Source organism: Sapajus apella, unplaced genomic scaffold (genome assembly GCF_009761245.1).
Source record: "Sapajus apella isolate SASKATOON/1434 unplaced genomic scaffold, GSC_monkey_1.0 scaffold113, whole genome shotgun sequence".
Classification (NCBI taxonomy): domain Eukaryota; kingdom Metazoa; phylum Chordata; class Mammalia; order Primates; family Cebidae; genus Sapajus; species Sapajus apella.
Genome location: NW_022437053.1, coordinates 25,245 through 50,251, shown reverse-complemented (window position 1 = coordinate 50,251; position 25,007 = coordinate 25,245). Strand labels below are relative to the sequence as shown.

Genomic DNA, 25,007 nt, shown 5'->3' with positions numbered 1-25,007 from the left:
TCACATGGCGGGGGGGGGGGAGGTGAGGGGGGTGGTTTAAACAACCAGATCTGGCAAAAACTCACTCAGTATAAAGTCACAAGGGGAGATGGTGCTAAAGCATTCATGAGAACTCCACTCCCACGATCCAATCACCTTCCACTAGGCCCCTCCTCCAACACTGGGGATTACAATTCAACATGAGATTTGGGTAGGGGCACAGACACAAACCACCTCAGAGTATGTTGAGCCATCGTTGCATCCCTGGGATGAATCCCACTTGATTACAATGAATGATCTTTTAAATATGTAGTTGAATTTGGTTTGAGGATTCTGCATCTCTATTCAAAGACACTGGCCAAGAGAGAGAGAGAGAGAGAGAGAGAGAGAGAGAGAGAGAGAGAGAGAGAGAGAGAGTGTGTGTGTGTGTGTGTGTGTGTGTGTGTGTGTGTGTGTCTCTCTCTCTCTCTCTCTCTCTCTCTCTCTCTCTCTCTCTGGTTTCGGGACCACAGAAATACTGGCCTTGTAGAGTGACTCTGGAAGTATTCTCTAAACTTTGTGTAATAGTTTGAGTAGGACTGATACAGTTCTTCAAATGTTTGCTAGAATTCAGTGAAGCCATCAGGTCCTGGGCTTTTCTATGATGGGAGACATTTTATTACTGCTTGCGCCGAAAAGATTTTTTTTTTTTTGAGATGGAGTTTTGCTCTTGTTGCCCAGACTGGAGTGCAGTGGCATCATCTCAGCTCTCTGCAACCTCCACCTCCCAGGTTAAAGCGATTCTCCTGCCTCAGCCTCCTGAGTAGCTGGGATTACAGGTATGCGCCATCATGCCTGGCTAACTTTTGTATTCTTAGTAGAGACGGGATTTCACCATGTTGCCCAGGCTGGTCTCAAACTCCTGACCTCATGTGATCTGCCCACCTCAGCCTCCCAAAGTGCTAGGATTACAGTTGTGAGCCACGGCGCCCCACCCAAAAGATTTTTTTTTTTTTTGAACCTTCAAAAAAACAAAAACCAAAAAACCATTCCTGGAGGAGGGATGGCTGGTGAAGACTTCAATTGTCATAGTCTCTCTGTGATGAGGCTCAGAGGCAATCCAGCCGTTTTCCTAGTCCAACAGTTAGCAGATTTAACAACCAAACAATTGTGAGTTATATATGTCTCTTATCTCTATGTATCTTCTGATGACATTTTCTGGGCTGCCCTCCTGCTGAGGCAGGAGAATCACTTCAACCCCAGAGGTTGCAGTAAGCCGAGATCACGCCCCTGCACTCCAGCCTGGGTGACAGAGCAAGATACTGTCTCAAAAAAAAAAGAAAGATACAAACTACAAAAAAACCAAAAACACAAAAACAAAACAAACCCTAAGAAGGAAGAAATGTATAACCTATATATTCCTATATAAAATTAAAGAAACTGAATTTGTAATTAAAATCCTCACAAAGAAAACACCAGCATCAGGTGACTCTACTAGTGAATTCTAACAAACATTTAAGAAAAAAATAAAATCAGTTGTACATGTACTCTACCAGAAACCACAAAAGGAAGGAACACTTCCCAACTCCTTGTTTTGAGGTGCAGCAGCTTTTCTATGATACCAAAACCAGATATAAATAATACGTTAAAAAAAAAGTACTGACCAATAAACAAGTATCTTCACAAAACATCAGCAAATCCATCCAGCAATACCTAAAATGGATAACATGTAACAATCAAGTAGAATTTATCACAGGAATGCAAGGCTGTTCAACAAAAAGCAAAAAATCCACCATATCAACAGATTAAGAAGAAAACCCATATAATCCCAGTCATACATGCAAAAAATTGCACTGACAAAATTCAGCATTCATTCATGATTAAAAACAACAACCTCTCAGAAAACTAAGATAAAAGGAACTTCCTCAACCTAATCATGGCAAAACAGAAATACAAGGGAACTTCCTTAACCTGATAAAGGGCATCAACCAAAAAAACACTTAATGGTGAAAGACAGAATGCTTTTACCCAATATTAGGAGTAAGGCAAGTGTATCTGCTCACCATTCCTAATCAACAACGTTCTGCAAGTTCAAGTAGTGTGATAAGGCAAGAAAAAGAAATAGCATTTGAAAGGAGGGAATAAAACTGCCTCTATACACAGAGGACATGACTGCCTATACACAGGACAACACCAAGGAATCTACACAAGAAAGTTCCTACAACTAGTAATTTTAAGATTGTAAGTTTGCTATAAAAAAAATAATAAATAAATAAATATATATATCATAGTAACAAGGAATAAAAAATTGAAATAAAAAAACAACAACAACACTATTTACAACAGCATCAAGAAACATGAGATATTTAACTATAAACCTAACAAAATGTGTGCAGGATCTACTTACCAAAAACTACATACAATACATTAAAAAATGAAACAGTGGGAAGATAATACTGCATTCACAGTTTGAAATATTCAATATTGTTAAATGTTAATTCTCCCCAAACTGATTTGGAGATTCAAATGCAATCCCAATAAAAATCCCAGCAGGTTTTGTTTTCTTTGTCGAGAGGGAGATAAAAGTTGACAAAATTATTCTAAAATATATAGAAAGGCAAAGGAGCTAGAATAGCCAAGATCATTTTAAAGAATTTTGGAGGACTTACACTACCTGATTTCCACACTTAATATAAAGCTACAGTAATCAATGCAGAAGTAACTGGTAAAAAGACAGACACATAGATCAACAGACCAGACAAGAAAGTCCAGAAATATATGGCCAACTGATTTTTGACAAAGGGAGAAGGGCAATTAAATGGTAAAGGCATAATCTTTCCAACAAAATGCTTCTTCAAAATAAATATTGAACATCTGTATCAAAAAAAAATTATCTCTGCCCCTATCTTATTGCACGAACAGAATTTAACTGAAATAAAACTTCTAAAAGAAAACAGGAAAAACTCTTTTTGACTTTGAGTTTGGCAAAGATTTGAGGTACAAAACCAAAAGCATGCAGAAATCAACAAACTGAACTTTAACAAACATTTTTTTTCTTTCATTTTGAAACGGAGTCTTACTCTGTTGCCCAGGCTGCAGTGCAGTGGCAGGATCTCAGGTCACTGCAACCTCTGCCTCCCAGGCTCAATCAATTCTCCTATCTTAGCCTCTGAGTAGCTGGGACTACAGGTGCATGCCACCATTCCCAGTTAATTTCTGTGTTTTTAATAGAGACAGGGTTTCACCATGATGGCCAGGCTGGTCTCAAATTCCCAGCCCCAAGTGATCTGACTGCCTCGGCCTCCCAAAGTGCTGGGATTACAGGTGTGAGTCACTGCACCCAGTCAAGGCTCTTTCAAAACTTAAAGCACGTACTGCAAAAGGCACTGTCATTAACAGAAAGGAAAGGCAAGCCACAGAATGGGAAAAAATATTTACCAAATAATACCTGATAAAGAACCTGTATACTGAATACATAAAAAAACTCTCAAAACTCACTAACTTTTGTGCACCGAAAAGGGTAATTGCAGAGTAAAAAGGTAATCCATGGAATGGGAAAAATATATATAAATCATATATATTTAATAACTGGTTAATATCCAAAATATATGAAGACTACTGCAACTCAACAACCAAAAAACAAGCAACGTAGGGCTTAAATATGGGCAACGGACTTGAATACATGAAGTCTATGTTACATTTTGCCACAATTTCTCAATAATAAGAAAAAGAATTCAATTAAAAATGGATTTGAATGCATTTTACGAAAGATATATGGATGACATGCACATCAAGAGAGAGAGAAGCAAACTAAAACCACAGTGTGATACCAGTAGGCACCTGTTACAGTGGCTTTTTTTTTTTTTTTTTTGAGACACAGTCTTGCTCTGTTGCCCAGCTTCTAGAGTGCAATGGCACAATCCCGGTTCACTGCAACCTCCATCTCCTGGGTTCAAGTAATTCTCCTGCCTCGCCTCCCAAGTAGCTGGAATTACAGGTGCCCACCACCTCACCTGGCTAATTTTTTAAATTTTTAGTAGAGACGGGGTTTCGCCATGTTGGCCAGCCTGGCTCAAACTCCCAACCTCAGGTGATCCACCAGCCTCGGCCTCCCAAAGTGTTTGGATTACAGGCATGAACCACTGAGCCCAGCCTTTTTTTTTTTTTTTTTTTTTTTTTTAAATCTGACAATACAGATTGAGTATCCTTTACCTGAAATGCTTGGGACCAGAAGTGTTTCAGATTTTCAATGTTTTGGATTTGGGAAAGTCTGCATTATACTTATCAGCTGGGCATCCTTAATCTAAAAATCCAAAATCCAAAATGTTCCAGTGAGCATTTCCTTTAAACATGACATCATCACTCAAAAAGTTTTTAATTTTGGCGCATTTTAGATTTCAGATTTGGGATGCTCAACCCATATCAAGTCCTGATGAGGATAGAGAACAAATGGAGTTCTTATACCCTGCCAGTGGTGGTACTAGATGGTACAGACAGTGTGAGAATTTCTTTAAAACTTAAACAATTGCCATGGGACCCACAGCAACTCTTTTCCTAAGTACTAACCAAAAAGAAATAAAAAGTTATGTTCATACAAAAACCTGTACACTAAGGCAAGTTTGTTCATAATCACTAGAAACTGTAAAACCCAAATATATCACAACTGGAGAATAAATACACTATTATACATTCATACAATGAAATGCTACAAGAAGAAACCAACTACTGGTATCAGTAACGTCATGGAGAAATCCTAAATGCATTAGTCTAAGTCTAAGAAAAGGGTACATACTGTATGAGTCCATTTACATGACATTCTAGAAAAGGCAAAAATGTACAAAAAGAAACCATATTATTAGTTAAGTGGAGGTGAGGAAACCGGGCTGATTAGAAATAGATGTAAGGGAAAAGTTTTAGTGTGATAAAGTTGTCTTGTATTTTTAAAATTGTGGTGATGATACGATTGTATATGCTTGTCAAAACTCAGAACTGCACATTAAGGGTAAATTCTACTATATGTAAATTATACCAATAAAAAAAATAGAAGTCTGAATAAAAATAAAGGTAATGTGATAAAATAATACCAAATCACTGATATCACCACCAGTCAGTCATAAGAAGTTATCTTATATGTTTAATCATATGTATCTGATTTAAATATGCCACCTATCAATACATTTCAAACAAAGGAAGGCCATATGGAAGGTTTATGAAAGTCAAGGTTAGTATTATTTAATGATTTCCTTCACCATTTAATGAGACATTAAAAAGTTGACTGTATCTTATCTGAAAACTCACTATTTTTTATTTTTTTATTATCTACTATGTGCAGATCCAAACACTCATGAGATAATCAGAGGCAGAGTCCAGGAACATGATTCTTTGCCCTTTCCATCTTCCTAATAATGGATACAACTGGTAGAAATAGTAAGTGTAAAGTGTAAGGTGAATACTTAAATATTCTCTCTTTCCATACATTCTCTAAGAAAGTGAGTAATCAGCAGATTCAGCTCTCTTGAAAGAGAGGAAAGAGAATTTTGAGAGGCATTTAACTTTACAAACTGGTAAAGCATGACTGTTATCAATTTGTTCCATTTTAAATATGTGAAAATCAAGGCTTTCAAAGGTGACTGAATCACTTCCCCACTTCTTTGTTTCTTTCTTTCTTTCTTTTTCTTTTTTTTTTTTTTTTTTTTTTTGAGACAGAGTCTTGCTCTGTTGCCAGGCGCGAGGCTGGAGTGCAGTGGTGCCAGCTCAGCTCACTGCAACCTCCGCCTCCCAGGTTCAAGCAATGCTCCTGCCTCAGCCTCCCAAGTAGCTAGGACTGCAGGTGCGCGCCACTACACCCAGCTTTTTTTTTTTTTTTTTTTTAAGTAGAGACAGGGTTTCACCATGTTGGCCAGGATGGTCTTGATCTCTTGACCTCATGATCCGCCTGCCTAGGCCTCCCAAAGTGCTGGGATTACAGGCGTGAGTCACCATGCCCAGCCCACTTCCCCAATTCTAAAGCAAGAGAAAGGTAGAACTAGAATTCAAACTGATAGCAGTCTCACTTCTGACAAAGTTGTTACTCCTACTAACTAAGAACTCATCTCTTACTGCTACTCATCCCTCTTCTCACATCTGCAATTTAAACTTTAAGCAACAGCTTGGGTCAACATGTTTGAAATCAATTAAGTATCTTTTAGGATTTTATTATGCATACAACCTGGTTTAATTTTAAACCTCACTCCCACAGTGCATGCATCCATACTCAGGTTGAAACAGTTTATCATAATTTATACTAACATATAGAGTCCTTTATCTGATCACTCAAAATTTTAAAAAGCAAATCATTTACTTTTTAAGTGAAGAATAAAAACAGCAAATATACAAAAGGATATATGAAAAAGTAATCATGCTCACTTTTGACCTTAATAGAAAATTATTTTAACTCTAATTTTAAACAAAAGAATATAGAAAAAGTTTCACCCTTCCTCTCGCTTCCTGACATCTGGCTTTCCTCTATTGTTTTCAAAGCTGCCAGTATCCTGAGTTATACACAGATTATTTACTGCAACACAAACTTACCCTGTGAAGCGTCACTGTATGTTGTTCCCATATAGCTGTTTCCTCCATTGCTGTGCTCTGATAAAGGAAAAGAAAAACAAACCATTTACCTTTTAAGAAAATGTCCTTAATAAGGTGAGCAAGAACATCAAGTTAACAATTCAGCACACTGAAATGCCAAAATTCACACTGTTAATATTAGAGATACTCTGAACGGACCTTAATAATTATGGAAAGTTTTCTGTTTGCTTTTAAGAGACAGGAAACTACACACAGGAACTTCCTTTGTTTTCAACTTAATTTGGACAGCTGCTCTATATTCACTTAATGCAAGCTGCAATCAGTATTCTAGCTAATTCTGCAACTTTATACTTAACACTAGACAGAAAAGAATAAAAGTTGGGGTGGTATTATCTTAAAATATCTAATGCATGTAAACATTTAAAAGCATCTCGTGTTTTATAAGGGAAGGGAAAGTTAAATACCTCTGAACACAGTAATTATAAATATACATGTTACGGGAAAACAGATAAAACCACTGATAGTTTTGGTAAATGGCTGCTTTAATGTCACAAACACGACTGCTCTACCTAGTTTCAGTTTTGCTGCAGAATTACCTTCTCAAGCTTCATTTATTACCAAAAGAGAACAGCTTTTCTAGTATATGTATTAACACACATGTAGACAAACACAACATGAAACAAAAAAGAACAAGCTCCCAAACTCCCCCAAGAATCATCATAAAATAAGTGATACGAGCTCCAATACAGGTCCCTACCCAAATTATAGTGTACTTCAGTTTCACCTCCTGTCATGAACCTCTCACTAGAGAGGAAAATAAATCATTATCTAAGGCAGGGATGTCCAATATTTTGGCTTCCCTGGGCCACAATGAAAGGATTGTCTTGGGCCACACATAAAATACACTAACACCAATGAAAGCCGATAAGCTTAAAAAAAAAAAAAGCAAAAAAAAAAAAAACACCTCATAATGTTTTGAGAAAATTTACGAATTTGTGTTGGGCCACATGTAACCCTTGGACCACAGTTTAGAAAAGCTTATCTAAGGAATTAGCAGTAAATAATTCAAAATAACTTTTATATGGGGTTAATTATTCTTAGAGGCTTAAAATATTTCAGTCTCTCTGAATGCTACCGTTTTATGAAATTGGGACTCCTAAAATGTATTTATGAGTAAATTTTAAAAAGATTCTTCAGCATTATCAAAAGATAGAGTAGAAAGGGAGAAGGCTAAGCATGACATTCTCAAACCACTAGTCACCCATTACTATAAATGCCTATTACATAAGTGAGGCCTGTTTTCTCATAAACTATTGTTACAAGCATCCTGAGAATACGCCTATCAAGGTGCCATGGGCCCATTTCTCCTTTCCCACAGCGACTTTAATTGAAGATTAATGCCATTTTAGAAAGTAAGTCCCTATAAAGAAAGCCTGCTTCCCTAAATTCAAAGCAACTAGATTAACTTTCCTGCCAGATGAATAAGAGAGGAGAGAGAAAGGATCTCTCTGTTCACCCCCATAGATAAGAACTGCCAACCTCCCCAGCATTTTGTTTCAATCTTCCAATCAAATGCAACAAAACGTCCCTTTAATGAGACCTCCACTGGAAACAAAGGTTTTGTTTTTTTAAACAAACATTGACTGGGATAATGCATTAAAAACAATTCTTCCATCAATGAGAAGCAACAAAATCAGCTAAACATCAACAGTCCTACTGAAGTATACATGATAAAAGTATCTGCAGTAGTTGCCAGTTTGTCCAATCTCAGCTGATATTAAGAATGACAACTGCTTGCACAGCTCTCAGCTCATCTTTTCTTGATCTATTTCATTAACCAGTGACATTGCTTTACTGCCTTTTTCATCCTTGTCCTATCAGTCCAAAACGGAAGTGATGTGATAACATGCACTTACTCTCCTTCATAACAAACTCTTTGGTATGAAACAGTTAATCATCCTCTATAAGGTCTTAATGAACCCACACTTTTCCATTTTGTAAGAGGATGTTAATCAAATGGGATAGTTTATTTAACATTCAGAAGACAGCAGGTTGTAAAACAGCATGTACATTGTCATCCTAATTTTGTTTCGACATTAGTAGGGAATAAAGGCTGAAAGGATAAACAAAATGTTAACACTGTTTATCATCTTCACAGTAAAGGGATTGTGGGTGACATTTTTCTATCAGGTGTTTTATCTTCCTGCTTTCTTTTCTCCATTCCCAATCAGAACAAACTGGCAATGTATTTTAAACCACATTCACCAAATCCCATTCCTATTTGACACTTCAAATACAGACAGTCCCTCGACTTACGATGGGGCAACTTGATTTTTTGACTTTACAATGGTACCCATACAATCATTGTTTTTCACTTCCACTACAGCATTCAAAAAATTATATGAGATATTTAACACTTTATTGCTAAATAAGCTTTTGTGTTAGATAACTTTACCCAACTATACACTAATGTAAGTGTTCTGAGCATGATTAAGGCAGGCAAGGCTAAGCTTATGACACTGGGTAGGCTGGGTATATTAAATCCCTTTTTGACTTAAAATATTTTCAACTTATGAAGAGTTTAATCAGGACATAGCTCTAAGTGAGCTGAGAAGCATCTGTATCTGTTTTTCACTTGGTTTTTAGGAAAATCAAATAATGCTTAAGAGGGTTACTGTTCTTATTTTTAAAAAGTTTATTCTCCTGTTAGTAAGGAATCTATACATTAAGGCCTTAATGTACAGTCTCCAGGAGGAGTACAAGAAGAGAAACTTACTTTGTGCAAGGGGGAAAACCAAAATACTAAAATATAATTGCTCTCACCATTCCACATTAAAATCATATAGTTTTTCTTTGGAGGAACTGGAAAAGTACATATCTCAACAAACTTCTCTGTTAAACATCAAATACAGCTTGATTTAGCAGAAGGAAGACCTATGTAGAAGAAAGTAATTGAGAATGAAACATCAAAAGAAGTGGTTAGACTCTTGAACAGCCACTAAACCAACTTAACCCATAATATAATGAATGACTAGGCTTTACCACTCATCTTATTAAAAAAAAAAAAGAAAGAAAGAAAGAAAGAAAGAAAATAAGAAAATATACATATTCCTAGAAATCATAGAACATTTTATCTCTCTCCATTCTCTAGCCTTTCATTTGCTTCTGTGGCAAAAGCAATAAATTCTATCTATGGTTGTTTATATAATCAGGCAATCCTGATGAAGAGTTGTGAATGAACTGAGGAATGCACAGATGAACACACACATAAATATGTAATAATGCAAACAGAGTAAAATGATAATGGTAGAATCTTAGTGGTTGGTATTCAGGTATCCATGGTAAACTTCTTTCAATTTTGTTATGTATTTGAAAGTGATTAGATTAAATGCTGGGGGAAAACAAATCCTTCCAGTAAATCATTCAGAAATCAAAGTTAAAATTAATATAAAACATTTTTAGTACCAGTAAATTTATTAACCCTATTTTCATGAGCATTCCATAAAGAAAAAAATGTTCACTAATGACTGAGAATTTTGATTCTTTTGAAAAGCGAGAAGTGGGGAGGATCCTTTGGAAGAAAACCTAAGAAACACAGGGCTTCTGGGGTGGAGAAATGAAAAACAGGTGGGAGGAGTCTCACTTTTCACTGGGAGCCCTTGGCACTTTTTTACTGGAAGCCCTTTGCACTTTTACTCACATTCACCTACTACTTATCAAATTGTAATTTTTCTCATTTAAAAAATGCAGAAGGATTTGGGAGGCTGAGGCTGGTGGATCACTGGAGGTCAGGAATTTGACACCAGTCAGTTCAACATGGTGAAACCCTGCCTCTACTAAAAATACAAAAATTAGCCGAGCGTGATGGCACAGGCCTGTGATCCCAGCTACTTGGGAGGCTGAGGCAGGAGAATCACTTGAACCTGGGAGACCAAGGTTGCAGTGAACCAAGATCGCACCATTGCACTCCAGCCTGGGTGACAAAAGCAAAATTCCACCTTAAAAAAAAAAAATGCAGAAGGGATAATCGCATAACTTGCACAAAAAGCTTCTAGTAAATTACCAGTCTCAGGCTCATTTAGGCTTGTAGGAGAACAAGGGGATAAAGTATTACTCCTCTAAGCGTGATTCTAGCACTACACCACTCCCTAGTAACTCAGAAAGATGTTGGTAGACAGGAAACGAACTAGACCAGGCATAAGAAGACAAGAGCCCAAATGTACCTCAACTAGAAACGTGATCTTAGTTTTCCTCACCTATAAAATTAGGGAATTGCATGAAATTATATCAAATGAAAAGACCTTTCTAGCTCCAAAATTCCGTTAGTCTATAATTCCAATGAACAGCCTACAAATTCAATAATTAGTGAAGCACTGCAGGCATCAAAAGTAACTGCAATTCATGGTTGCTGGATTCTGAGTTCTGCGCACATTTCTAAGTCAGCATCAACTGACTAGAATCACAATTTCTGAAGAAGCAAAAAGCTGTATTTCAGAATCTGCCAAGAGTTTGTTTAGTTTCTTTGTTCTAAGCTCCAGCTGGCAAAGACACTACTCAGATCACCAACTCTGAAGGGCTTCCTGCCAAAACTTCAGATGCCAGTTCTAGGCAGTTTCACTATCCTTTAGGACTGATTACTGAATGGGGAAAGATAGGAGAGCACAAGAACTGACAAGACAGGAGGAGCCTGCAATGGGAGAACAAATCCGAAAGAGAAGATACAAAGTATACTCCAAATAAGAGCTCCTTAACATTATCTAAATACACAGCCAGTTAAATTTTACTATACTGATGGCTGTAATTTCAAAAACAATCCATGTATCATTCATTGATTCACTGATTCATTCATTCAACAAACAAGTATCAGACAGGGTAAGTGTTGGGGAGGCCAAAAATAGATCCCTCTGCCTCCCTAGGGGCTCAAAGAAGCAGCTGAGAACACTAGATAAATGGTATTTAGGTTGGTGCAAAAATATTGCAGCTTTTGCCATTAAAATGGCATCAAAAGATAAAAAGCTTTTTTGCCGGGCGCGGTGGCTCAAGCCTGTAATCCCAGCACTTTGGGAGGCCAAGGCGGGTGGATCACGAGGTCAAGAGATCGAGACCATCCTGGTCAACATGGTGAAACCCCGTCTCTACTAAAAATACAAAAACATTAGCTGGGCATGGTGGTGCGTGCCTGTAATCCCAGCTACTCAGGAGGCTGAGGCAGGAGAATTGCCTGAACCCAGGAGGCGGAGGTTGCGGTGAGCCGAGATCGCGCCATTGCACTCCAGCCTGGGTAACAAGAGCGAAACTCCGTCTAAAAAAAAAAAAAAAAAAAAAAAGATAAAAAGCTTTTTGCACCAAAATAAGTAATTTTTGCACCAAATAGATAAGAGCTGTTACAGAAGATGCAAAAGGACTGTGTCTGCTGTGAAGATCAGAGACCTATTCCCTGAGGAAGCAACGTTTTGAGTTTAAGCTTCAAAGATGTCCAGGAAAAAAGTGGAGAAAGATGTTTCAGAAGAAATAGCATGTCAGCAAGACTGTGTGATGCTACACATGATGCTGGCTTTGATATGACTAAGTTGTACAATTTATGAAACAGGGAGAGAGTAAAAGAAGAGAAGTTGCAAAGGTACCAGATCACAACAGGCTTTCTAATGTAATGCCAAGACTTTAAACTAAAATGGAAGACATTAAAGAAATTTAACAAATTACACAATCAGAATTCATTCTGAAGGCTATAATAGGAAAATGATGTGAGGAAGGAAAACCAGTTAGAAAGTTAAAGTGAAAAGTGAGGCCAGAGTTCAAAATGGCTCTTGAGTGGTCTATAAGGCAGTATTATTGAAGTCAAAAGGAAAAGATGTAATTACCCAAGGACTAAGGTGACCCTGTGGATGACCAGTATTTTTAAAGGAAGGACCAAAGGAATTTGAGAAGGAGCAGATAATGATAGATTAAAACCAACGGAGCTAAAAAAAACACTACTTACTGTACAGAGAATGCACCAAAATTTAAGATCCCTCAATATTTGAGATCAATATACCTCATTTATCTGACATAATAAAACAATAAAATTTCCATGAATCTGCAAGGAACACTCTTTCCTATGACAGGGAGTTCCCCATTAGGAAAACCAAGTAGTAAATGTGTTGGAGTACCCTGGGACCTCTCTGAATTCCTTCTGTGAGCAAAGCTGCTACACTGAACTGTTTCTGATTGCTTCTGAACTCCAAAGTGTTTCTGTTTTGGTCTTTTTGGCTTCCATCCAAACTGAAAGCAAGATCATCTGTGGAGGTGAGGTTGAGCCAGAAACTTAAGGAGAAGTGCAACATAAGTTTTAGTGAATAAAATAGATGACCCCTGTCCTTCATTACACAATTTCAAATTGTGATCACTGTGACACGAATGAAGTACAAAGAGAAGAGTAATATGTGTTAAAAAGTAAGGCAAAGTATGTCTATTTGGACTGATCTGAAGGGCTGTCATTTAAATTCCCAAAACAGAAATGTCCAAGAGGTGGTAAAAAAGATCACTGTAAAATGAAACAAAGGAGAATCCTAAGAATATTCAGGGATTCAACAAATTTCATGAATGCAAGATAGAAATTCACGAAGCATAAGAATGAAAATAATGATCAAAATAAGATGGCAGCAACTATAGAAAAGTAAATTTAAATTTAGCATCCAACACCCCACTCTATTCAACACCAGTTAAATTTATAAATATATTATTGTGCCCACACCGTGGCTAAAATTTAGGAAACAAATGACAAGATGGATTTGATCAGGAAATTTATTAAAGAGTTAGAGATAAAGACTAATGAACCTGTAATTTTTTGGTTGATCAAAGTTGAAGGTGTGCTAAAAACATAAGTTCTCAGAGAAGCTGCTATTATTAGCAGCTATCCTAAAATAAGACTGAAAGAACATCAGCTTGAAAGTTACCATTATGTGTACATTAAACATTGACAAAATCTCATTAGGGACAGTTACAAATATTCTTGGAAACTTAAAATCTAGAGTGCTTTCCAGTTATCAAAAATGAAACTATTTTGAGGTATAGCATCATCTCGAGGCTGAAGATACATAAAAGACCTCTCACAGTTTGTTCAGGCAGAAAGGAGGAGGGAGGGAATGGTATAGCAGGGATGAAGAGAGTGACATTCCTCTGAGCATATCTTTTTGTATAACTCGCTTTCTTAGAACCACAGTATTGTTTCATGATACTATCCTTCACAGATCAAAAAACTAAACTATTAAAACAAAAAAGACATGGGGGAAAGGGGAGGAATCAAAAACAGAATAAAAACAGTAACAAGTGAACATAACTATACTAAAAACGGAGAATGTAATCACACTAAAGAAGGAAGAGCTTAAATTTCTATAAACCCAACAGTTTAAAATAAAAAGTTTAAAGAAAAATGTTCTAATGGTACAGAAAAATGCAGAAAGATATCGATTTTGGGAAAAAAAATCGCATTTATGAACTCAGAAAAAAAGGCTTCAGAGTTGCGTATTTTAAATTTTTATATATCCTACAATAAACAAGTGAATTTTATAATTCATGAAAGCTGGTAAACATCAAATTTGAATTACAAAACAAAAAAACAGGCAAAAGTAGGCAGGTGTGGTAGCTCACACCTGTAATCACGGCACTTTGGGAGGCTGAGGTGAGTAGATCATTTGAGGCCAGGTGTTCAAGACCAGCTTGGCCAACATGGTGAAACCCAGTTAAATTAGCTGGCCTGGGAGCACATGCCTGTAATCCTAGCTACTTGGGAGGCTGAGGCACAAGAATCACTTGAACCCAGGTGGTGGAGATTGCACCACAGCACTCTACCAGCCTGGGTGACAGAGACAGACAGTTTCAAAACAAAAACATTAAAAAAAAAAAAACAGCAAAAGTGATCTACATACACTGTTAGAAGTCGAACAGGGTAACCTCTGTATACATGGTAACTGGAAGGGATGAAGGTAGGGGAGCTTCTGGGACACTAGTAAATGTTCTTCCTTCACCTGAACTGTGGGTAAACAGTCGTATTCACTTTCAAAATTCATCAATCTCTGTATACCTGTGATTTGTTTAATGTAATGTTATTTAAAAATTCAATATAAAGTACCTTGACAGTAAGAACTACAAGTAATTTGACCGCAATGGATTAAAACAAATCAAATATGCTTCTAACGATCCCTATGCTCATAGTGATTTTTAAAAATGGTAAGTGCTAGCAGAACTCATTATTTTGAGAAACTGGTACGTACAGGGAAAAGAACAAGATATTTACTCTTCCTTTCCTATACAAACAGTACCAGTGGGTGATCAAAATAGTAGATGAAGGGAAGTTTCTTTTCTTAGAGGTATTCCAGCTAGCCAAGGAAAAAGGAATCATAAAAATTGAATATAACCATTTTGTAACACCTAGTGAATTAACGGACCTAGACAATGGTCATCAATGGCTGCTGACATCATCCAAAAACAAAAGAAAAAACCCTGGGACTGAATGCCACTTATGAAGCAGAACTGTAAAAACAAACAAAAAATCAAATCTGAATGTGATCAAGGCTCTAGATCTGTGCTATCCAGTACAGTATCCACCAGCCACATGGGTCTACTCAGCACTTAAAATGTGGCTAGCTCAAATTGAGATATGGTATATGCAAAATATATATATGTGATATATATGATATGCTATATGTAAAATATACATATATGATATGTAAAATATACATGGAACAGCCTTCAGAGAGTAAATATGAAAGTAATTTAAAATATCTCACCTATAATTTTGTATCATTTCATGCTAAAATGGTAACATTTTGGATAGATGTGTTCAATACAATATGATAGATGTGTTCAATACAATATTAAAATTAGTTTTACCTTAAAAAAACTTCTTAGTGTGGCTATATTACACAGATGGCTCATGTGGTACTTCTATCAGAAAGAAGTGCTCTAGCTCCAGGTAACCAATTTACAGGAAATACAGTGGACCAATCACCACTGTAATCACCACCGGGAAGCAAACACCAAAATCCATACTGTGAAAAGTTCTACAAACAATCCTGTTTCTCAACCAATAAAGCTGCAAAGGAAGAGGGGAAAGAGAAAAAAAATGGGGGGCCTCATATGCCAAAAGGAAATGTTAAACAATCACAGTAAGAGACCTTATCGAGGATAGTTAAGACAATTAGAAAACACTAAATATTTGATTTGGAGTTTATAAGTGTGCTAATGATAATGTAGTTATAGTTCTTTAAAAAAAGACATCTTTTAGAGATATATACTCGAATACAGGTTGAGTATTCTACCTCTTTTATGAAATGCTTAGAATCGTTAAGTGTTTCCAATTTCAGGTTTTTTTTTTTTTTAATATTTGCATTATATCAGTTGAACATGTAAAATCCAAAAATCTGAAATCTGAAATGCACCAAAAAGAATCTTCTTTGAGCATTATGTCAGTGCTCAAAAAGTTATGGATTTTGGAGGATTTCATATTTGGGATGTTCAACCTGTATTAACAGAAGACATCTGACATTTGCTTCAAAATAATGGGGAAGGGAGGACACAATGAATGAAGTATAGATGAAATGAGACTGACCATAAATTAATAACTATACTGGGTGACAGGAACATGGGAATTCATTATAGTCCCCACATCCACTTTTCTATGGGTTTGAAATTTTTCCACATAAAAGAAGGTAACTTGAGGAGACTAGAAATTAATTACTGCTTTAGGAAAGACCCAAACCAACAATGCTGCTATCATGATGCAAGGACGTTAAGCAATATTTCCATGAGTTGGCTATTCCAGCAACTGCTTCCCCTTTCAGAATAGTAAGAAAAATGCAACCAGTCCTGGAGATGGATTAGTATCTTCTGCTGCTTTCTAAGCTGAATTTAAGGTGGTCTAACATGACGAGAAAGTGAATAACAGAATTAAAAAGGCAACTCTTGTCTAGCAGGGGTATCAGATATTAATCAAATAATAGCAGAGAACTAAGTACAGGTTGTCATAAGTGCTGAAAAGGGATACACAGAGTTCAAAGCACAGAGTTTTGACCTAGTTTCTTAGCTCTGGGCAAAGTCCTTGAGGAAAAGAATGAGGGATAGCTATCAAGTGTATGAGGAGGTGGGAAGCTTTCTGGTAGAAAAAACAGCATGTGCAAGAGCCTGGTGTAGGAAGGAGCATCTCTCATTCATTCAAATAATGTTTGACAGTTTACTATGTGCTAAACTATAGTACACAGCAAACTAACAGTTTACACTGTGTTAAACTGTGCGAATAACCAGACACTACTACTACAACCTTTGTTCTCATGGAGCTTATAGCCTAGCAGGAGAACCAGATGATCAAAAACTCCATGACTAAATATATAATCACAAGTTTTAAGTAAGTACTATGAAGGAAGGAAAAAGTGCCATGAGGAACTCAAAGAGAAAGCTGGCAGGAAGTACACCTGCTAGGAACTAAAAAGAGGAAAGCACATTTTCAGAACGGGGAGTAAGAAGGAAAAAGATATACGATGAAGCTAAAGGGGTAGGCAGGGGCCAAATAACCCACTGGGAGCTTACTGACTATATTAAGAATTTGATCTTTTCCTCTAAAGGTAATTAAGCAGCCTAGGAATTTTAGGATGAGTGTTTCTATGTATGTGTTGTTGGCGGGGAGGTGGGGGAGGAACTAATCAAACCTGGATTTTGAAAAGATTATTTCAGAAAAACAGATTGTAAGGGGAAGAGGGAGGTATGACACTACTTAGGAGGCTATTACAGGAATCCAGAGGGAGGGAAGATTACTGGGGATGGGTAGGGGAAGGGAGAATATAAATGGTTGAAAGTACAGATAAAACAAGTAGAAAGACCTGAGGTGCTCAGCAGATCAAAGCTCAATACAACTACTTGCTAATCAACCATTCACCATACTAGGTAGATAGTCAAACTGAGCCAGGTATCCTGGATTTGGAAGTCTTTCATCTTTATTGCCTAACCCATCAGGCTAAAGACTGTATCTCTTACTTAATGCCATTGTAACAATTTTCCAAAGTGTCTCAGGAACCCAGGGAACCTTCCTCTGAAACTACAAAACATCTTGCTGGGCTGAAAACTACTAACCTACAGGCTGATCTCTGTCCAGAAATAAATAAATAAATGAATGAATATATGAATCCTTCTTCTGAAATCACAAAACATCTTGCTGGGCTGAAAACTGCTAACCTACAGGCTGATCTCTGTCCAAAATGAATAAATGAATGAATAAACATCCTATATAATCTACGGTCAACCACTGTCCATAAATAAAATTCCTATATGCCGCCTCTATTAAAATGAGCTTCCCTTAAAATGTTTTTAGAAGACACAGCTAACATAATAGCTTAGTATGTGCTGAGCCCACAACCACCCTGAGATGGGTCCTGTTTGCATTTTCAGATTTGCATTTTGTGTACAGACGAGAAAACAGCCATTTAGTGGCAGACTCAGGATTCAGATTCCAGAGCCTAAACTCACATAGTAAGTAAAACCTAAAAGTTGCTCAATGATAATCTTTTCAGTGCTTAGCTTACTTGACTTCCCTGTGCAGGAGCTGGCCTGCTGACAGGCGAATGCTGTTTACACGGGTGTTCACTTCATAATAATTCATTAATGTATATTTGCTTTACGTACTTTTATACACATGGTAATATACTTCACAATAAAAAGATATAAAAAACTAAGTCAACTAGCAAGACTTAAGTCAGGGTAATTTACATGAAAATCCAGATTTACAACCTCTTTTGAAAAACTGGGAGATCTGGCCTGTCTTCTTCCAAGACAACAATCAGCTGGAGCGGAGCAAAAGCTGCTTACTTTAGACAAACTGCCTTGTGCTCTGATGGCCCAGTGCCCTCTCTTACAGCTTTCATGATTCATGCTGCTTGACTATTCTAAGACTCACCTAACACCATTCCACACTCTTCTCCCTGATGCTCTCTTTTAACACATAAACATATAAGGATGTAATGTAGGAATTATAGATCATATAAGTAGATGTATGATTACTTAAGGCAAGTAAATTTAACCTCAGGTCCCTCACCTGTAAAAACAGATAATCGTGGTATCCAACAGAATTGAGAAGATTAAACGGGGTCATGCACATAAAACACTTAGCTCAGTATCTGTCACAGAGTCAGCATGCAATGTCAGGAGCTACTGTTTGTTATGACACATATTTCTCACATTTATAACTAAAATGTAAGCCTACTTGCCATGGCTACTGACTTGATTTTTATAGGTGATACATTATCAAAATACTGTACTTCTGTTAATACTCCAGTATTTACCACTGTTAGAAAAATCAGTAAACAAATCTTCCTTAGTACCTTTATATGACATTACCAGGAAAAATTTCCTACAATTATACTTTGAAAGGCAGACACATTTTTGCCAAATTCATGCATTTCTCCTGATTGTGGCTTTTGGTGGTCTGATCAGTCAGTTAAGTGGGTATCTTACTACCAAAACATGCTTTAATATTCACTACTAAAACATACTTTAGTATGACAGATTTAAGAGCTTAAGAAAAAAAATATCCTCAAAACGAAGACCAACTTGATTTTTCAAGATAATCACAGGACCACCAAAAGCAGCTTACTGCCTTTTACTCCGCTGTTGGTACTCCAAAGACTGTCTAATAACAAATACCTAATTCTTGCCCCTCAAATATATACAATATTTTCTCCAAAAAGCCGCAAAAGTCTAACTGAAACCATTCTCTTCCAAAGCCAATATAGTAAAGTCCTCATACAATGGAATCCCATGAAGTATAAGCACAGAATGAAAACTAATGAGCTACAGTTACCCACAACATAGATCACCTTACAAACATAATGCTGAGCAAAAGAAGCCATACATGGCAAAATTCACACTAGAAGACTCTCTATGTGCAAAGTTCAGACACAGTCAAAACTAGTGCTTTCAGAATGCAGAATTAGGTGGTAACTATAAGAAAAACTTGAAAATGAGAACCCTAGAAGACAAGATACATGTAATCTTTGAGGGAGGGAGGATATGACCCAGAGAAGGCATGTTAGGGATTCTAGCACTTATCATCATGGACAGAATTTTATTTGCTGCTCTCTACCCACACTGTTAAAACACTCTTATCGGTACAGAGATGTGTTCACTGCTCTATTTCCAGCACCTACAACAGTGACCTGTACAAGGTAACCAACACATATCTGTTGAAAGTAAAATTCAGATTTAGGAATCCAAACTGTTACATATTTCGCAGCTTCTTGGACCCTAAATGTAAACAGTAACAGCTAGTACTGTATAGTGTCCATTTGCCTTGTCAGTACATTTAAGGAATTAAGTATTTAAGCCCAATTACTCTTTAATTCTTAATGTGTCCCTCTTGAGATATTTATACCAAACATATGCAGAAAACATTTACTGAATGTATCCAGATTCAATTCAAACAAATATTTAAAAATATTAACAAGGAAAAATACAGAAACTCTGCTGAACAGCAAGCCTAGGCTCTAGATAATGACTCTGCCACCTCCTCCAACAAAGAGCACACAAGAATGCTCTGTTATTACAGGATGACCATAAGTTTGCTCATATTTTTAACAGTAAACAATGCAAATCCTTTGTTTCTTGAACAATGAGTTACACATTTCACAAGGTGATCATTATAGCATACAGGAGTTGAAAACTGGAAGTTTCTAGAGGGTAGGGATCCCAAACAAAACGTACGCATTTAATATTTGTTAAGCTATCAAAAAGAATTAATCATTACTGGTATAATACTCCCGAATTTTAAAATTACATACTGAATTAAGTAAGCTAATCTTATATTAACTTGTGATATTCAGTTATCAGAAACTGTTGTATAATCTCTAAGATAGCGACAATTCCAAACGAGTGACAATTCCTAAGATAACCAAGAAGAAAAATGAACTTTTCAATCTTTGGAAGTGAACACTTAAAAAAAAAAAAAAAAAAGCAAAAAATATTTCAATAAATCAAAAAAAATTTAGTTAAACCAGGTATATACTAATCTTATGTTACTAATTAAAATCCACAGAAAGTAATATGAGCTTCTGTTTTACCTCCTTTCTGGACATGATAAACTAGAATTGAGATCATTCATCAGTTAACTCACTCCCCAGTATTCTGGCAGCACAAGGCATTTAGGTCATTCTTGATATACAACTGAAATATACCCATAACACAAACTAATAAAACCTTATCTCTTGATCTATCCCAAAGTAAGAACCACCTGAGATTCAGTATTGAACACTACATATATGACAGTCAGGATACATGTTATCACATTTCAAATGGTGTACACAGTACAAAGTTTGGTAATATTGGTGTTCTCACGATCTAAAGCAGTGTTCTTGTAGTACAGGCAATCATTCAGAGTCCATTTATTTTCATCAATTTTTAGGCTATAAAACTCCCTACCCACATATTCGCCACATACTTCTCATTATTAAGAATTTATCTGTTTAAGAGGAATGGAAATAAAGCACCTGGCTAACCCATAAAGGAGCAACCTGAAGCCACTCTTCACTACAATAAATAAATAAAGCAGCACTCTAGGTCAGAGACAGCCAAAGACTTATTTTTTGTGCTGGCTTATGCAGGAAATACTGCAACATACCAGTTTTATAGGACTAACTTTAAAATTTGTAAACTATCCTAGTGTCTATTTCTTTCTACAAGACTAAAGTTGTTACAGTAAAAAGGTTTTTCAAGATTAGCTTTCAAAATTCAGAGGTGCGAAGCACGTTTCAGTCAAATATTCCAGGAGTATCTAGACATAAACTATCTTATTTAACATATGATCAAAACTCTACTAATTAAAAATAACTGTGCTCATTCCACTAGCTTGTCTTCTTCTACTACAATACTCAGTCATTCACAATGCTGAGCACATGCATGCTTTCAGGCAGGCCTGAAATGAGCAATGACTGAGCAGTCAGGATGGGTGGCACTACACATGAATTTACAGCTGAACTTGAGGTCTTTCAGTAAAGTGAATTTTTATCTTTATCAGGGGTATGTCAAGAAACAGGGTTACATCTCCAAATTTTCCACCAAAACAATTATTTTTAAAGACATTTTCCTTGCAACATGGTGATTTATCACATTTATACAGAGTTTTATGCTTAGAACTGTACAAAGTTTACATTTGGTCTCTAAATAGAAAGGAGATTAAAGAGCAAGTAAAAGTCAGAGCCAGACCTTGTTTCCAGGATTGAGGGGGAAAGAAAATGGGAATGGAACTACTGTAATTATTTTCCTTCAAATCAAACAGGAAGCAGTACTACATATACTGCTCTACAGACGGGTTTCAACCTCATTACTTATAGGTGTCTTTCCTTTTTTTTTTTTTTTAGACAGAGTCTCACTCTGTTGCCCAGGTTGGAGTGCAGTGGTGCAATCTCACTGCAACCTCTGCTTCTTGGGTTCAAATGATTCTCCTGCCTCAGTCTCCTGAGTAGCTGGGTCTACAGAATGTGCTACCCCACCTGGCTAATTTTTGTATTTTTAGTAGACAGGGTTTTGCCATGTTGGTCATGCTGGTCTTGAACTCCCAACCTCAGGTGATATGCCCGCCTCAGCCTCCCAAAGTGCTGGGATTACAGGCGCGAGCCACCGCACCTGGCCAATTGGTGTCTTCCCTTATTAATAGTACAATGTAATTTGTGCCAATATATAACCTGGAAGGGGGACACTGTAATTTGAAACGTAATTGTCTTATGAAGCTGTCCCGAAACAAATTTCAGAGTTGTAAAACATAGTTAGACTTATCAGCCAACTATGTAAATTAAAGCCTTAACCATGACTGTCTAAAATGCCAAACACACTAACACAAAAATTATTACTACAGTGAGGATCATTAAAAATTGGGAGCCAGGCCGGGCGCGGTGGCTCAAGCCTGTAATCCCAGCACTGTGGGAGGCCGAGGCGGGTGGATCACAAGGTCAAGAGATCGAGACCATCCTGGTCAACATGGTGAAACCCCGCCTCTACTAAAAATACAAAAAATTAGCTGGGCATGGTGGCGCATGCCTGTAATCCCAGCGACTCAGGAGGCTGGGGCAGGAGAATTGCCTGAACCCGGGAGGCGGAGGTTGCGGTGAGCCGAGATCGCGCCATTGCACTCCAGCCTGGGTAACAAGAGCGAAACTCCGTCTCAAAAAAAAAAAAAAAAAAAAAAAAAAAAAAAAAAAAAAATTGGGAGCCAAACTTCAGTGCCTTCTCATAAATCACAGTAAATTTTTTACTTTTGAAACCGTATGAAGCAAGTATGCATTTATCAGTAAATACCAAAATTAAAACTATATTGGTGGCCAGGCTCAGTGGCTCACCCCTATAATCCCAGCACTTTGGGAAGCCAAGGCAAGCAGATCACAAGGTAAGGAGTTCATGACCAGCCTGGTGAATATGGGACACCCTGTCTCTACTAAAAATACAAAAATTAGCTGGGCGTGGTTGCACGCGCCTGTAGTCCCAGCTATTTGGGGGGCTGAGGCAGAATCGCTTGAACCCAGGAGGCAGAAGTTGCAGTGAGCCAAGATTGTGCCACTGCACTCCAGCCTGGGCCATAGAGCAAGATTCCATCTCAAAAATAACAAAAAAAAAACTATATTGACTATACTGCATCACTCACTCACGAAACAATCCCTGTATGTAATGACTGATTTTTGTCATTAATATTTATTCATTAGCTTGGCCATTTTCTGCAGTTCTTAAGGTTTCGAAAACGTTAAGGTATCAAGAAAATCCCACTGTATACAAAAATTAACTCAAGAAAGATTAAAGACTTAAATGTAAAACCCAAAACCATAAAAACCCTAGAAGAAAACTTAGGCAATACCACTTAAGACTTAGGCATGGGCAAAGCCTTCATGATGAAAACAACAAAAGCTAAAACTGACAAATGGGATTCTAATTAAACTAAAGAGCTTCTGCACAGCAAAAGAAACTCTCGTCAGACTAAACAGGTAACCTACAGAATGGGAGAAAATTTTTGCAGTCTACCCATCTGACAAAGGTCTAATATCGAGAATCTACATGAAACTTAAACAAATTTACAAGAAAAACACAAGCCCATCAAAAAGCGGGCAAAAGATATGAACAGACACTTTTCAAAAGAAGCCATTGATGCATCCAAAAAAAGGGAGGCATTTATTCGGCCAACAAACATATGAAAAAAGGCTCATCATTACTGATCATTACAGAAATGCAAATCAAAACTACAATGAGATACCATCTCATGCCAGTCAGAACGGCAATTATTAAAAAGTCAGGAAATAATAGATGCTGACAAGGCTGCGGAGAAACAGGAACGCTTTTACAAGGTTGGTGGAAATGTAAATTAGTTAAAACCATTGTGGAAGACAGTATGGCAATTCCTCAAAGACCTAGAACCAGAAATACCATTTGGCCCAGCAGTCCCAACTGCTGGGTATATACCCAAAGGAATATAAATCATTCTAATATAAAGACACATGCACACATGTTTATTGCAGCACTATTTGTAAACACTAAGACGTGGAACCAACCCAAATGCCCATTAATGATAGACTGAATAAAGAAAACGTGGTACATATATACACCATGGAACACTATGCAGCCATAAAAAAGAATGAGATCATGTCCTTTGCAGGGACAAGGATGAAACTGGAACCACCGTCCTCAACAAACTAACACCAGAACAGAAAGCCAACACTGAATGTTCTTACTCATAACTGGTAGCTGAACAATGAGAACACATGGACACAGGGAGGGGAACAACACACCAGGGACTGGGGCCTGTTGCAGGGTGGGGGACAAGGGGAAGGACAGCATTTAGGGCAAATACCTAACGCATGCGGGGCTTAAAACCTAGATGATAGATTGATAGGTGCAGCAGACCATCATGGCACATGTATACCTATGTAACAAACCTGAACATTCTGCACATGTACCCCGAAACTGAAAGTTAAAAAAAAAAAAAAGCCCACTGTGTTCTGCTTGACAAAATAAATCAATTCCTGGGAATCATGTAAATCAATGGTGTAACAGTAAAAAATGATATAAATCATTTTCATACTAACCTACAATTTCAGATAGCCACAGCAGGGAATACTAATATTCCCAAGACTTAACAAAAACAAATACTTAAGTATGCAGCAAAATCTAATAAGCATATACAACACCACAATCTTAAAACTTTATTGCTTCCTCCATAGGGAAATAGGTTGAAAACACAGAAGCTACTGAAACTTCCTTCAGCCACTTTGTGAATCAGCCGACGAAACTGTTCCTTATAATGATTCACACCACTGTCTTACATATTTAAACAGTTCTTTGGTGAGGCAGAGAACCACCCTAATTTTTTTCAACTTTCTAATAATCTTATATCAAGTACACCAATAAACAAAATTCTGACTACAAATGCAGATATGTATCACACATATAAAAACACTTTTCCCTTTATTAGTCTTGAGACT

At 37.0% G+C, this 25,007-nt stretch overlaps 1 protein-coding gene across 10 annotated transcripts in view; it reads right to left on the bottom strand.

The window, feature by feature from the left end:
* TJP1 (tight junction protein 1) overlaps positions 1 to 25,007 on the bottom strand; it is a 115,785-nt gene that overhangs the window by 87,267 nt on the left and 3,511 nt on the right. For all 10 annotated transcript variants that reach the window (XM_032259922.1, XM_032259916.1, XM_032259918.1 and 7 more), the window contains exon 2: positions 6,529 to 6,585. In XM_032259922.1, coding sequence (XP_032115813.1) covers positions 6,529 to 6,585 — 57 coding nt within the window. The remainder of the gene's footprint in view (positions 1 to 6,528; positions 6,586 to 25,007) is intronic.